This window comes from Dromiciops gliroides, chromosome 4 (assembly GCF_019393635.1).
Source record: "Dromiciops gliroides isolate mDroGli1 chromosome 4, mDroGli1.pri, whole genome shotgun sequence".
In the NCBI taxonomy this organism is placed as follows: domain Eukaryota; kingdom Metazoa; phylum Chordata; class Mammalia; order Microbiotheria; family Microbiotheriidae; genus Dromiciops; species Dromiciops gliroides.
In genome coordinates, this window is record NC_057864.1 from 392,240,692 (window position 1) to 392,256,186 (window position 15,495).

General features: G+C 37.7%; 1 protein-coding gene across 1 annotated transcript in view; it reads left to right on the forward strand.

Moving 5' to 3' along the window:
* ESR1 (estrogen receptor 1) overlaps positions 1-15,495 on the forward strand; it is a 531,109-nt gene that overhangs the window by 468,342 nt on the left and 47,272 nt on the right. The window contains 1 exon segment of the mRNA XM_043999817.1: positions 10,023-10,156. Coding sequence (XP_043855752.1) covers positions 10,023-10,156 — 134 coding nt within the window.

Consider the following 15,495-nt stretch of genomic DNA (forward strand, 5'->3'; position numbering starts at 1 on the left):
TATCAGCTGGATGACTGTGGCAGGCTAGCTACTTTCCCTCTCTGAGTCTCAGAATCTTAATCTGAAGAGGCTGGCCCTAGATCACTTGTAAAGTCTCATCTAGTTTTCAGTTCTATAATCCAATTATGTGTCCAGGGTCATACAGATAATCCCAATGTAAGGAATTTCCCATAGGAAAACTTCCTTTTTTTTCTAAATTGCTCAGGAAACATATATTTTTTTCATTCAGTGAAGACACTGAAGCTGGACATCATTTGCATAGCTTCTTATGTAAAAAGTCAATTTAAAGGGAGACTTCATTCTTTAATACATTCTACGATGTTGCTAAACCAAGATAAGAAGGAAACATTTATTCCCATAGGTGTATTCTGCCCAAGCTCTTCAATAAGGTCTCCTTGACTTGGAATATGCCTTCTGAGAACTTTACATTTCTAAAATACTGTCTAAATTGCTCAGTGCATTTACTCCCTAAACTCTTAGTACAGATAGCACTGGTTTCATTGTCACTGCCAATCTCCTCTGGGTAATGGACCAAAAGTCATTTCTACTTGACTGCATTTCCTCCTTCTAAATGAATCATACAACTTGATTTTTTAATCCTTTTTTCTCAGAATAAGTGTTCTCAGAATATACTATAAATGGTACTCCTGGCATTTCCTTAAAATCTTTCATTTTGTGGTAATTTCTTCCATCTTGTCCTCTACTTCTCTACCTCAATACTGCTAATAGGTTTATTGAATTGAAAGAGCAATGTTGGTGGTTACTTTGTTTTCTTTTTGACCCACCTCACTTCTCTTATGCTAACTGAATATTATGTTCCTCCAATATTAAGAGCTTGGAGTTACACAGCCCTGTTTCTCACTGGGGGTTTGTTACAGAAAGACAAGACACAGGAGTATGGGAGAAGGTTGGGAACAGAAGGAAAATAGCTTCCATTGTTGAACTGCATCCTTCTGGAAAATCCTCTAGCATCAAGTTCATGATTATTATATTCACCAATACCTCTCTTAAACTTCAAAACTCCTGACAGTATTAGGGAGTCATTCAGAATGATAATCCTAGAGGAAAAGACTTTTAAAGTTCAATTTGAAAAGGAAGAACCCAATGTACCCTATTTCATTTATTTATCTAAGCAACTGACTAGTTATTAACTCTTCATTGGACTTGATCACAAACTCTATGGCTGCTCTAGATGAAGTCACACTTGCACAGAGCACAAATCTTGACATTGTGCCTCTTTCAATTCAGCATAAAGTCATATTAGCTTCATCAATTACCTGATTACATCTTTGAATAATATCGAAATTTCAGTTCATTAAAACCCACAGATATATTTTTAGAAATATCTCCCAGTCACATACTTCCATATTGTTCTTGTGAAAAGATAAAATGTGGTCCAGTAAATGGCAAAAATAAAGAAAAAAATTATTTTCAAAAAATTATTTGCATAAACAAAACCAATGTAACTAAAATTATAAGGAAAACAGAAAATTGGGAGTTTTTGCAAGAAGTATCTCTGATAAAGGCCTCATTTCTCAAGTATATAGAGAATTAAGTCAAATTTATAAAAATACAAGTCATTCCCCAATTGATAAATGGTCAAAGGATATGAACAGGCAGTTCAACGACAAAAAAGAAACAAAAAAGGAATATGTTGAATGTTGGAGGGGCTGTGGGAAAACTGGGACACTAATCCATTGCTGTTGGAGTTGTGAACTGATCTCACTATGCTGAAGAGCAATTTGGAATAATGCGCAATGGGCTATAAAACTGCATACCCTTTGATCCAGCAAAACCACTGCTAGGTTGACATCCCCAAAAGACAAAAGGGCCTATTTGTATAAAAATATTTATAGCAGCTCTTTTTGTGGTGGCTAAGAATTGGAAATCAAGGGAATGTCCATCAATTGGGGAATGTGGTTCATGATTTTAAATAGGATATTATTGTTCTATAATAAATTAAAAGCAGGATGATTTCAGACAAACCTGGAAAGACTTATATGAACAGATGTATAGTGAAGTGGACAGAACCAGGAGAACATTGTACACAGTAACAGCAATACTGTATGATAGAAAACTATGAATGACAATTATTCTCAACAATACAATGATCCAAGACAATCCCAAAAGACTGATGATGCAACATACTATCCACCACCAAAGAAAGAACTGATATTGATTGAATACAGAATGAAGCATGCTATTTTTCACTTTCTTTCTTTCATTTTTTCTTTTATTTGTTTTCTTATACCAAAAGACTAATATGGGAATATTCTATATAATTGCACATGTTTAACCTATATCTGATTGGTTACCACCTCCAGGGAGAAGGAGGGGAAGAGGGATAGAATTTGGAACTCAAAACTTTAAATAAAAAATGTTTATTATGAAAAATGTCATTAAAATATAAGACCACTTCGTGATTCTTGGCCCACCCTGTAGAAGTGACTCTGGCTTCTCCATGGCTATGTCAGAAGAGTGCAAGTTCTGGTAGATTTCACCATTTTGGAAAGGCCTGGGGCATGGGATGACCATTTGTCTGTCACTCGGTACCAGCCTGGCTAAGTTTTGAGAAGTTTGTCAACAAAAGACTGGATTCAGATGATCCATATGACCATATGATTTATTCTGCTATGCTATCCTCTTTCCCACACTTCTTTGTCTGAGTAAAAGAATAAGACACTAGAACTGAACCTGAGGGTAGCAACCACCTTATCCATAACCCTTATTTTGGAGATAGAGAAACTGAAGCCTAAAGAGTCTAGATGAATTGCTCAGAATAACACAGCTAATGTCATATTTTAGCAAGGTATATATTTAATTCTTTTAATCATGATCCCAACATTCTTTAATGGTAGTGGTGGGGAGGAGTAAGAATGGAGAAAGGGGTGAAAAGGGTTTGCCCCAAAGAGCTGATGACCCTGAAAATATATAGATTTTACATAGGATCATAGCACCCAATATTCGCAACACTTTTTTTCTATCTAGACTATACAAGTTGTCTATACTTCTTTTGCTAGCCTCCCAGCTTCTCTCATCCTCCTGTTGACTAAATTCCTTTTATACAAAGAATTGATCTCTCACATCCGTATTTATCTTTTTGTAAGATGCATTTTCTAAGCAGCGTAAGTGCAGATGTCATCTGCAACCCCTTCCTGGAGCTCCTGATATCCCATACAGAGGAATGGGTACCTGAGTGCTTCTGAAAAACATACAAACTGACTTGCTCTCTGTAGAGGAGAAACTTTTAGTACGTGCCAAGAGCGAATGCTCCTTCAAATTCTGTTCTTTGGGTGTCCTACCTTCACTTAAGAACAAATCAACTGCATTTGAAAGGATAAGTAGTAGAACAAGATTCCCCCACAAGGGGATTTTGAGAGTCTCTGAAAACCAGACTGATAAAATACTTGGACAAGTTAATCATTCCAGACTGTCACGTCTCACAGTAGGAGTTAGAGGCTGGGGCTGCTTGATAAACCTCTGTTCTTCTGATCTATGACTGAAACTGTTTCCTTTAAAAATAAATCTTGTTTTTCTGGTCCCCATGTGTTTCACAGCCTCAGAAGCACCTCCTAAATTGAGACAGATCTAGTCTTATTATAGTATTGTTATCTCAAGTTCCTCAGTAATCGCCTACTTTCCGAAGCTCTTGATTAAATCATTTTATCTAACACCCTCTTAAATACTTTATTCCTATTTGGGTCTTGGAATGGAGGTTAGATATGAAATCAGTGGATTTTCAAAAAAAAAAAAAAAGCAAGTTCTGGCTTGCTGTGACATGTAACTTCTGAGTGAGTACCTCTAGAGCTAGGAGATTCCACTGTGTCAGATACAAATACAAAGAAGTATTTACAGAGCCCTCCAAAGGTGCATGGCACTCTATGAGACTTAGGTTAGTGTATCAACCTCTCACTAGCTTTCATATCAATTTTATCACTTTGTGTGTCAAGCATCCCCAGAGATGATGGAGAAGGGCCTGCAGGCAGTATTCAGTGGAACCACTTGACTCAGTAAGACTGCTAATGGTTGAACACTAATATAACTTGGATCTTTAGAGTAAATCTCTTTTAGAGAGGGGGAGAACCTTGGAGAGAAGGTAAGGACTTGGTTGGTTGGATCTTTAGACTAAGTTTGAACTTTGCCCAGTGATAATTTTAAGAAGCAGAGAGCAAATAGTTTACTACTATTATCCTTAATAATACCTGACATAGCGGGCAGCTAGGTGGCTCAGTGGATAAAGCACCAACCCTGGATTCAAGAGGACCTGAGTTCAAATCTGGCCTCAGACACTTGACACTTACTAGCTGTATGATTCTGGGCAAGTCACTTAATCCTCATTGCACCACAAAAAATAAACAAATAAATAAATAATTGGCATATATCACTTGTTACATGTCATGCACTGTGCTAAGCTAAATTATCTCCTTTGATCCTTACAACAACCCTGCAAGGTAGGTACTGTTATTATCCCCATTTTACAATTGAGGAAACTGAGGCAAACAGAAGTTAATTATCTTGCCATGGGTCACACAACTAGTAAGTGTCTAAGGTCACATCTGAATTTAGCTCTTCCAGGCTCCTGGCCTAGAAGTCTATCTATGATACCATACAGCTGCTTATAAGCTATTGTGACAATTTAGTCAATTATGGCTCTGAGGCACTGAATGCTATTTTCAAGACCCACAGGTTTACTAAATCTATGAATAGTTTTCTCCTCCCTTGCTCATGGGGTCAAGTATGCTATTTTTAACAAATTAATTCATTTTAGACAAGCACAAAACAAGAAAAGGAAAAAAAAAGAACATTTCCATGTATATAGCAGAACATAGAAAGGATTCAATATAAAAAAAACAATAAATTTCCATTTCAAACTGTTTAGTTTTATTTAAAAACCTATGTAATAAATACTATACATATCCCAAACTACCCAGGTTTTCTGTGCTTCCTTCTAAATTTTCTTTTGTCTACTGTATACTTTTTATTTTATTTTTTCTCCCTCCCTACCCACCCTGCCCTAGAGATCACAATTAAACATTAAATATGTGTTCATGCATATATGTGTATATATAAAATACACAAACATATCTATGTACATACTTATATACATATACACACATATGCATCTTTGTAAGATAATACTACACATATTTCTATTTGTCATTTCTTTCTCTGGAGGTGGATAGCATCTTCCTTGGTCATGTATACTATTTACTGTACTATAATGACCAAGAGTAGATTGAAAGGACCAGAGGATAGCCTGGCTTCAAGTTCTGGTTCTGTTGGGATTGGCTTGTATGACCTTTGGCAAGTCATTTTCATTCTCCTAATTTCCTCATCAGTAAAATGAGGGATGTGGCTTATCTGGTGTTTCAGTGCCATTCTGGGTCTGAATCCATAATACTGTGTGGACTGATCCCTCCAAATAAAAGTGACCTCACCCTCTCCATCTCCCATTCCTCTCTTTTTGACCTCTTTGCACATGTTTAGAATTCTGACTGAAATAATAGTCATATGTGTACCCATCTAATCCCACCCCACCCCCACCTACAGTTCTTCTAGATTGTAAACTCTTTGAGGGCAAGGGCTATGTTGTTTTTCAACCTTTGTATCCTAAACCTCTGCCACAGATGGACAGCATATGGCAGATGTTGAAGAAGTATTTGTTGGATCCACTGAAATGTTTGGGGACAATAGAACAATGGATGAGGCCAGAGCCTAGACAGTTTAAGATGGAAACATCCCTCAAGGCACAGGCTACTTGCTTTTTCATATGTTTCAAAAGCTTTCTTTATACTGTGGGTCCTTAACATGTGCCAAACCTTCTTAGAAAAAAAAGCCAATGAAAAACAAAAAGGAAGAAGACTTGGGAAAACCAATTTGTTAGAAGAAAATGAAAAATATGGCTTCTCATGGGGAAAATGACAGAATATTCCAAAGGGATCAGAGGAAAGCATGGTTATTAAGATACTACTTTCTCAGTTTCTAAACTGAACTTTTGCTCACAGCAGGTGAATGATGGTTTCCTCCTACACTTAAACTTCCTCCCCTGCCGGTGTACAGTCTGTTAAGTAAACAGAGACTTTATACTGAGAAAGGAACATTTCTCTATTTTGGCTATGAGTTGTTATTTTTAAAGCTTCATTCTCCAAACATTTTCTCTATCCTTGTTTGATTTTTTTCACTAGAAAGAAAAATTGCTACGTTTAAAAACAATTAGATTTGTTGTGTGCACTCTCAACACAAAAGGCCACCTTGCTATTCAGAGTGACCACCTTTATTGAGTGACCATCTTTTGGATATTTTCTCACATGTGGCCTATCTGAGCCTCAGAGATCCTCCCCTTAATGCATGCATTCAGCTTTATAGTCAAGGCAAAATTCAGAGTTAAGAAACTCTTTCTTCTCTCAATCTCAGGCAAGAAACCACATGTGAGGAGATTGGTATCTTGGAGCCACGCTCTGTGCCATGCTTTCTCCCCATGAAAAGTTCAAGGATTTCTCTCTTGGTTTCCCCTTCCCCATCCCCTAAATAAACTATTATCTTATTCTAAAAAAAAAAGAAAAGAAACCACATGTGAATTGAATTCCTGGGGAAAAAATGAATTAGTATTTTTTTTTTAATCTGAATTTTAAAAATTAAAGGTAGGGGCAGCTAGGTGGCGCAGTGGATGGAGCACCGGCCCTGGGGTCAGGAGTGCCTGAGTTCAGGTCCGGCCTCAGACACTTAACACTTGCTGGCTGTGTGACCCTGGGCAAGTCACTTAACCCCAGTTGCCTCACCAAAAAATAAATAAATAAATAGATAGATAGATAGATAGATAGATAGATAGATAGATAGATAGATAGATAGATAGATAGATAGATAGATAGATAAATAAATAAATAAATAAATAAAGGTAAAAAGGGTTTTATACATGACACATGCTGAGATCACTGGTTTAAGGCATCTAATCAAATAGACATGGGCTATGAGGAAAAGTAAACCAGATCTTCCTATTAAAATTCATTTTTGATTCATTTTAGACATTTTTGAACAGCTTAAGGAAAGCCAACATCCTATTGTTTTTGTATGATTCTCTTTTTTGGACTCAATCTATGATTTAATTGGTATAGGGGAACTCTCAAGGTGGAAACTTTTTTTTTTAAACCAATGCAGAACAATACCTTCTCAGGAATTTAGAGTTGCAGAAAGGTGCTTAGGGAAACAGGCAATCTTTTTACACCTCCATAATTAATTCACCATCTCATTCACTGCAGCAGCCTTAAGAAATCTTTGTATCCTTCCTCAGACTTCCTATGCCTCTCAGTGAGAACCTCATTTCATATTTTACTGGAAAAAATCAAGGCCATTTGCTGAGAGCTCCACTTCTCTATTCCTCATCTCACATCTCTCAGATGTCTTCTGCTTCTATTGCCTCCTTCACCCCTGTCTCATATGAAAAGGTCTCTCTTCTCTTTGCCAAGGCAAACTCCTTTATATGCACAAATGATCCTGTTTGTCCTTTCTTCTCCAGAAGATAACCCACTCTATCATCGCTATTCTTTCATCACTCCATCTTTCCCTTTCTACTACTGCTTGTTTCACTATTGCCTTAAAACACATACATGTCTGCCTCAGCCTCAAAAAGCCCTCAATTTATCTATCCATCTCTGCTCACTAATGTCTCGTATCTCTCCCTCCATTTTGTGGCTAAACGCCTTGATAAATGCATCTACAGTTAGTGCCTCCACTTCCTTTCTTCTTATTCTCTTAACTCTCTGCAGTCTTACCTCTGATCCCCTACTCTCCAAATCTAATGACCTCTTCACAATCATCATCCTTCATGACCTCTCTGTGGCCATTGACACTATTGATCACCCTCCTCTTGATACACTCTTCTCTCTAGGTTTTCATGACACTAATCTCTCTCCTGATTTTCCTCCCACCTGTTTAACTCCTTCACATTCTCCTTTGCAGGAGCTTTGTCCAGGTCACGTCCCCTGTTTCCTTAAGATCTGTCCTAGATCTTATTCATTTTTCTTACTATTCTATTTCACTCATTTCACCATTTATACTATTTTACCAGTTCCCAGGGATCCAATTATCATCTCTATGCTAATGATTCCCATATCCACTTATCCAGCCCCAACCTCTCTTCTAGCCTCTAGTCTTACATCTCCAACTACCTATCAGACATCTCAAATTATATGTCCCATAAACATCTTAAACTTATCATGTCCAAAACTTTTTCCTCAAGCCATCCCTCTTCCTAATTTCCTTATTACTGTTAAGGGCCCTCCCAGTCACACAGGCTTGCAACCTCTGTGTCATCTACTACTCTTTTCTCTTTATCACAACCTGTCTCCACCAATCCAATCTGTTGCTAAGTACTGTCAATTCTATCTTCACAATATGTTTCATATATATTCTTCCGTCCTTCTCTGATACTGCCAACATCCTCATACAAAGCCTTATCACCTCCTGCATTCCAGTTGTTCTCCCTTGCTTCAGGTCAAATCAATCTTCCTAAACCATAGGTCTGACCTATATAGGTGACTTATAGGTCATACCCCAATGCCCATCTCAGTAAGCTTCAGCGACTTCCTATTACCCCTAGGATCAAATATAGAATCTTTTGTTTGGCTTTTAAGTTCCTTCTTAACGTGGCCTCTTCCAACCTTTCCAGCCTTCTTGTTATCCTTCACACCCTCTGTGATACAGTGATACTGTCCTGCCTGATATGCCTTGTATAAGGCATGCATCATTCTCTCAATTCTGGGCTTTTTTACTGCTTGTCACTCCTTCCTAGAATTCTATCTCCCCTCATCTCCATCTCCTGGTTTCTCTGACTTCTTTTAGGTCTCAGTTAAAATTCAAACTACTGTATGAAGACTTTCCTCATCCCCTTCAATGATCATTCTTTCCCTTGTAAAATTATCTTCAGTTTATCCTATGTCTTTTTTTGCATGTAGACATTGATGTTGGCTCCCCTGTCATGTTCCTTGAGAGGACAGACTATCTTTTTTACCTTTCTTTGAATCCCCAATACTTAGCACAGTGCTTGGCACGTGGTAGTCACTTAATAATATTTATTGACTTGACTTTTCTTGCTCATGCTTTTACAACTGTTGTTACAACTTACTGTCTCTGTGACCTTGCATATGATATTTACTAGCTATATGATGCTGGGAAAATAACAAACATCTCTGGGACCGAGTTTCCTCATCTATAAAATGAAGGGGTTCCACTCAACGATTGCCTCTAAAACTATGTGTTGGTGCCTGTCTTTTATGGCCATGGTGCTCTGTCACAAGACAACACTGCTATTTAATAGAGAAAAATTCCTTCTTCCTCATGTACTTTGAGCACAATGAGGAAAATGGTAAAAAGCAAGTCTTTCAAAGCTCCATACTTTACTCCCAGAGCTGACTGACACAGACTGGGACCAATAAGCCCTTTATGTAGGCCATAAGTGGCAGACTGATCATTAGTTACCTATATCCAATGGTCAATGACTTGTAATGTTACTAAATTGTTCACACTCTTACAAGGTGGTTTTTATAACTCTGTTGTTCTCTCTTTTTATGTTTTGGGTTGGTTTTGTTTGGGTTTTTTTGTTTGGGTTTTTTTGGTTGGGCAATGAGGGTTAAGTGACTTGCCCAGGGTCACACAGCTAGTAAGTATCAAATGTCTGAGGCCGGATTTGAACTCAGGTCCTCCTGAATCCAGGGCCAGTGCTTTATCCACTGCGCCACCTAACTGCCCCCTCTTCTTATGTTGTTTAAGAAGAATCCACAATTCAAACAAGGGCTGCTGTAATTCACCTCTTTTATACTCTCCCTTACATTAATTTTTTTCTAAGATTTGAAAATGAATGTTTTTTAATGATGATAAGCCTTTGCCAGTGCTTTGTCTTCCTGTACCAAAATGATCTTTCATTTATTCTAAGGGAAAAATGGACCACAGACTCCTATCACAGATTTTAATTCAGTTCACTTCTATGAATATAGAACCAGCCTTTAGCTCTGTTTTTATTTTCACAGGAACCAGGGGAAATGTGTGGAAGGTATGGTGGAGATCTTTGACATGTTGCTGGCTACATCCTCTCGCTTTCGAATGATGAATCTCCAGGGGGAAGAGTTTGTGTGCCTCAAGTCCATCATCTTACTTAATTCTGGTGAGTTACTGAGATGGGGAGCAGAGAATGCCAAGTTTCAGGATGACAGATAGGTTTGTTGCATTTTTCAACCATACATAGTATACATACTTGAAGGAGGAAGTGGTATAAATTGAAAGAAGCAGCCAACTACTTCTTATCTGAATTGACTCAAAGAAATTGAAGTTGTACTGGTCAGATCCAAGGAGTCAAATAGGTATTGAAGTACTGGAGAAAACAGATTCCTTTTTGTCAGAAAGATTACTGCCTTTTTCAACCATCAACAAATGTTTTTATGGGTACACATCACATATACTTTTGCAAAGTGCAGAGTTGATGATCCCATTAGGAAATGATGGACCATTGCAAGCTCTCAGTCATAAAGAAAGGAACATATTTGAGAGTGACAACACTCTTGCTCAAAAATGACAGGATGAGAAGCATAGCTGGATTAGAAATAGGGCATTAGAAGGAACCAGAGCCTAAAACACTGGAATGCAGTAAATTGGTCCAGCTAAAAGGAGTGTTTTTCATTTTGTCTATGGAGTCTAATTCCATGGACCCCTCCTATTTATTCATTTTAGAAAGCTTAGCTAAGAGCGGCATCTGTTTTTTTTATGCTGAGGCTGGCTGATATATAAAGAGTCATCCTAGGTCACACAGATGGAATCTAAAGCTCAGCCCAAATCAGTGTCCAGCCTTCTCCCAAATCTTTATCTTCAGATATAAGCCCTAGATAGAATGATAGCTTCTAGAACATGAAAGGCAACCACTAGTTAGAAGTATAATGTATATTAAAAAGCAACCCATTGGTTATGGGTGCATTCTACCCCCAAGAACATCTCAGTAATATTTTGCTTTAGGTTCCCTAAATCCTGAATCAATTACTTTTTTGCCCCAGTTGCCAAAGTCTATGTATCTGGTATAGACCCCATTCATAAAGCCATGGAGAATGTACATCTAGTTCTCTCCAACCTGACATCTATTTTCACATTTTATATCTTTCTGACCAATATTAATCCCTTTCCATCTCCCCTGAGCCATTTGAGAATGGAAGCAAAATAATTTTCACTCCTTACAGCCAATGCTAGTAGCCTACATTACTCAATGGTTATCATGGTAATCACATTCACTTATCAACTGATAAATGGAAATCTGTACTATTGCCTTAGCCGAGGCATGAAATACTGGACCAAAGTTATATGGGTAAAAAAAAAAATCTAGTCTATACTGAGGAAGTGATTACCACTTGATTCAAGTTTCTGGTTCCACTCACATATATTGTGCTTTTCATTTTGATCGTTTGTCCTGCATAGTGAAGGGTCCAGATCCCACAATTGCTTTTTAGTGGGATGAGAGTTCTGGGAGCAGTGCCATTCGGCTAGACAGTGCCAGGTCTTGAACCTGCTCCTTCTTAGATGGAGAGCCTGGCAAATACTGATAGGTTCTGAGTGGGCAATCTGGCTAACTTCAGTGAAAGCAGGCTTTTTTGAAGTGTTGGGCTTTCTCTCCCCCTTCCAACCCCCCTTAACCAGGAAATAATACTCAGATAGGAAGTGAAATTAGCCAGGACTGGATAATCAATGTTAGCTTATTTTCTGGTCTTAGGAAATCAAAAAGAATGGATCAGAATCAATCTAGTCTTTTGCCTATACTAATGTTTTGTTCACATGAAAGGTTTTCATTTCATTTCATTTTAATGCTGAATAAGAAAGTAAGCCATTTGTAATCAGAAGATTAAATTGTATTGGTTTTGGAACCATACAAAGTCTAGGTTTAAAAAAAAAAAAAGCAATTCCATGTCAAAGAATAGGCTCTGGTAAACTCAGAATCATTGCCCACAGCCAGATTTGGAATTAATCCTGCTCTCTTCTCATACCAGTCAAGGCCTTCTTGATTCTTGCTAGAGCTTTATTCAATTATTCATTCATTGCCCATATCTTTGATTCCAGTCAGAGTAAAAGTTGGAGCTTCTATGAGCTTCACTTGCAGTCCTTCAGAGGGATTGAAAGCCTGTTTTTGAGATATAAGACACTGTACATTGACAAGATTTAAAAAAATAAATAAATCCCTGAGATACCAAGGCGACAGCTTGTCTCTCCTATCAAGGACAGTGCTGCTTTTTTGCTAGCTCAATAATAAAACAGTATCTGTCCCTCTAGCTCTGTAGAAAATGAGCTGTAACTTCAAAGATCAGATTTTCTACCAAGAACTGCTCTGATTGCCTCATGCTCTTCCTTAAAAAGTGAGGTCAAGGGGAATAAATATCGGAATCACACAGGAAGCTACATGGTATGGGACCCTTTTGCAGAGGAAAGAAAGACAGTTAATGAAAGATTGGGATAATTGTGTCAACAGTGATTTTCTCACCTCCAGAAATGGAAAATTCAAAACAAAACAAAACAAGGGAGGCAATGAGGTCAGGGGTCTGGATGGGAACCTGAGAAGATCTGAGGAGTAGCCAGTGGTTCCTATAGGCATACCCGGAAGAAACCACAGGGGAAAGGAGACAGAAAACTGGGGCCTGAACATGCTGCTCAACCGCCCAAGCCCTCAAAATGTAACAGGCTCAGATTTCTCCTTGAGTTGCTATGGCCACTGTCTGAGAATTTCACTTTGCTTTATTTACATTGGCTCTAACTTTGGGTCAGAGGAGAAGAGATCTCCTAGAATAGTTTCCCAGAAAGGCAAGAAGATCCCTCAAATCCCACCACATTGAGTCTGGGTTTAGCAGTCAGAGGAAAGGCCCATGATATTCATCATGACTTTAATGTGCTGTGGGGAAAATAATTTAATTCATTACCCCACTCCCCAAAATCTGTTTTGTCCACAGAGTGACCCAACCCTTCACTTTTCTACCTTGTTCCAAAAGACAAAGTTTTTCCTGATTAAGCCTGAGATATATTCACTGACTTCTAGGAAATAGTAAATTAGCACCTCCTAAAATGGCCTATGATATTTTTAGATAGCTGTATTTGTTAGAAAGTCAATGTCAATTAATTAACTAGCATTCATTAAAGGTGCTAGGTGCAAAGACAAAAGTAAAATAGGCCCTAACTTCAAGGTGCTTATGTTCTAACCAGGAAGGCAACATATACTTTCACAAGTATATATGAGATGTACATCTTGAAAGGAAGGATCAATAAAGACATTTTTTGATGTTTTTGATATGTAACATAATCTTTACTATTATTATTTTTTAATTTTAATAAGCATTTTTATTTAAAGTTTTGCATTTCAAATTCTATTCCTCCCTCTTTCCCCTTCCCCCTCCCTGAGGTGGTAAACAATCAGATATAGGTTAAACATGCAATTATGTAAAACATTACCGTATTAGTCATTTTGCATAAGAAACAAAAGAAAAAACGAAAGAAAGAGAAAAATAGCATGCTTCCATCTGGGTTGTATCATATTAGTTCTTTCTTTGGAGGTGAATAATATCTTTCATTCTTAGTCCTTCAGGATTGTCTTGGTTCATTGTATTGCTGAGAATAGTTAAATCATTCACAGTTCTTCATCAAACAATATTGCTGTCACTGTGCACAATGCTTTCCTGGTTCTGCTCACTTAATACATCAGTTCATATAAGTTTTTCCAGGTTTTTCTGAAATCATCCTGCTTGTCATTTCTTATAGCATAAAAATATTCCATTAAAATCATATAACACAGCTTGTTTAGCCATTCCCCAATTTATGGGCATTCCTTTGATTTCCAATTCTCAGACTCCACAAAAAGAGCTGCTAGAAATATTTTTGTACAAATAAGTCTTTTTCTTCTTGGGGAGATGTCTTTGGGATATAAACCTGACAATGGTATTGCTGGATCAAAGGGTATGCACAGTTTTATAGCCCTTTGGACATAAAGGAAAGACCTTTTGTAGAAGGTGGTACTTGAACTGAACTTTGGAGGAAACTAGGGATTTTAGGAGGTAGAAGAGAGGAGGAAGTGTATTTTTTCTATGGGGGAATGGACTAGAAAATGCACAGAGAAAAGTCACATCTGGGAAGAGCAAGAATGTGTGTTAGTCTGTACTGTAACGTGTATGAAGCAGAGTGATATGTAAAATGAGAGGAAATGACATTGGAGCCAAGTTGTGAAGGGCTTTAAATATCTAATAAATGAGTTTGTATATTAATCTAGATGTAATAAGTAGCCACTGAAACCTTTATTATAAATTATTCTAATGGCAACCCTAAATTAGTCTCTTTCCATCTTCTGTGTATTGTTCCCAGTTATTCATTATATCCTCATATGGCATGACTTTGAGACCCCTAACCATCCTTATCACCCTTCTCTAGGTACTCTCCAAATTATCAGTGCCCCTCCTAAAACTGAGATCCAGAAGTGAGTCCAGGATTCCAGCCGTGGTCTGATCAGGGCAGAGGCCAGTGGGACTATCACCTTCCTACCCCTGATCACCTCTGCCAGAAATATACTATTTTAGCTTCATTTTTTTTTGGCTGCAATATCACACTGTTGACTTGTTTTGATTTCACATTTCCCTACAATTCCTACATCTTTTACAGACAAACTGCTTTCAAAGCAAGCCTCTCCCATCTTGTCCTTGTGATATTGATTTTTTTGAATCTGAGAACAATTTTAACTTTTCTTTCTTTTATGGCTTACTATGGTCAAAAATGTCAATACTAGGTGACCAGCTTATTGATGAGCTTGTCTCCTAGTGATTTCCCCTCCCCCCCATAATTCTAGGAGGGCCCTTAGAAGACAGACTTCATTAGGCATGACTGGGTTGTGATGCGCATTGTTAGATGGAATTTCCAAATCAATGGATCATTGATCCATTTGAGTATAAGACCTATTTCTAGAACCACATGGGATCACAGAATCTCAGAGTTGAAAAGGAGCTCAGAATCTACTTAGTTGAACATGAACCTGAACAATATTTCTCTGTAGATTTTATTTGAAAAGGGTTTTTCCAGATTTTGTGAAGCACTATTTCCTGAGGAAGCTCAAATCTACTTTGGAACTACTCTACTTGTTAGGTTGTTGTTCCCAATATCAAGACTAATTTTCCCCTCAACCACATCTGCTACTTGCTCCTGGTTCTGCTCACAGAGATCATGTAGAACAAAGCACCTCTTCTTCCATGTTTTAGTCCTTTAAACTTGAAAAGAGCTATCCTGCTTTTCTCCCCCAAGTCTTTTCTTCTCCAAACTAAACCTCTCTGATTCTTTCAAACAATCCTAATGTGGCATGATCTTAAGGTCCTTTATCAACTGGATACTCTCCAGTTTATCAGCATTCTTATCAAAAAGTCATGTCTAGAACCTAAAATAATATTTTAGAAATGATCTGACATGGGTTGAATATAGTAAGACTCTCACCTTCCTAATTCTGGA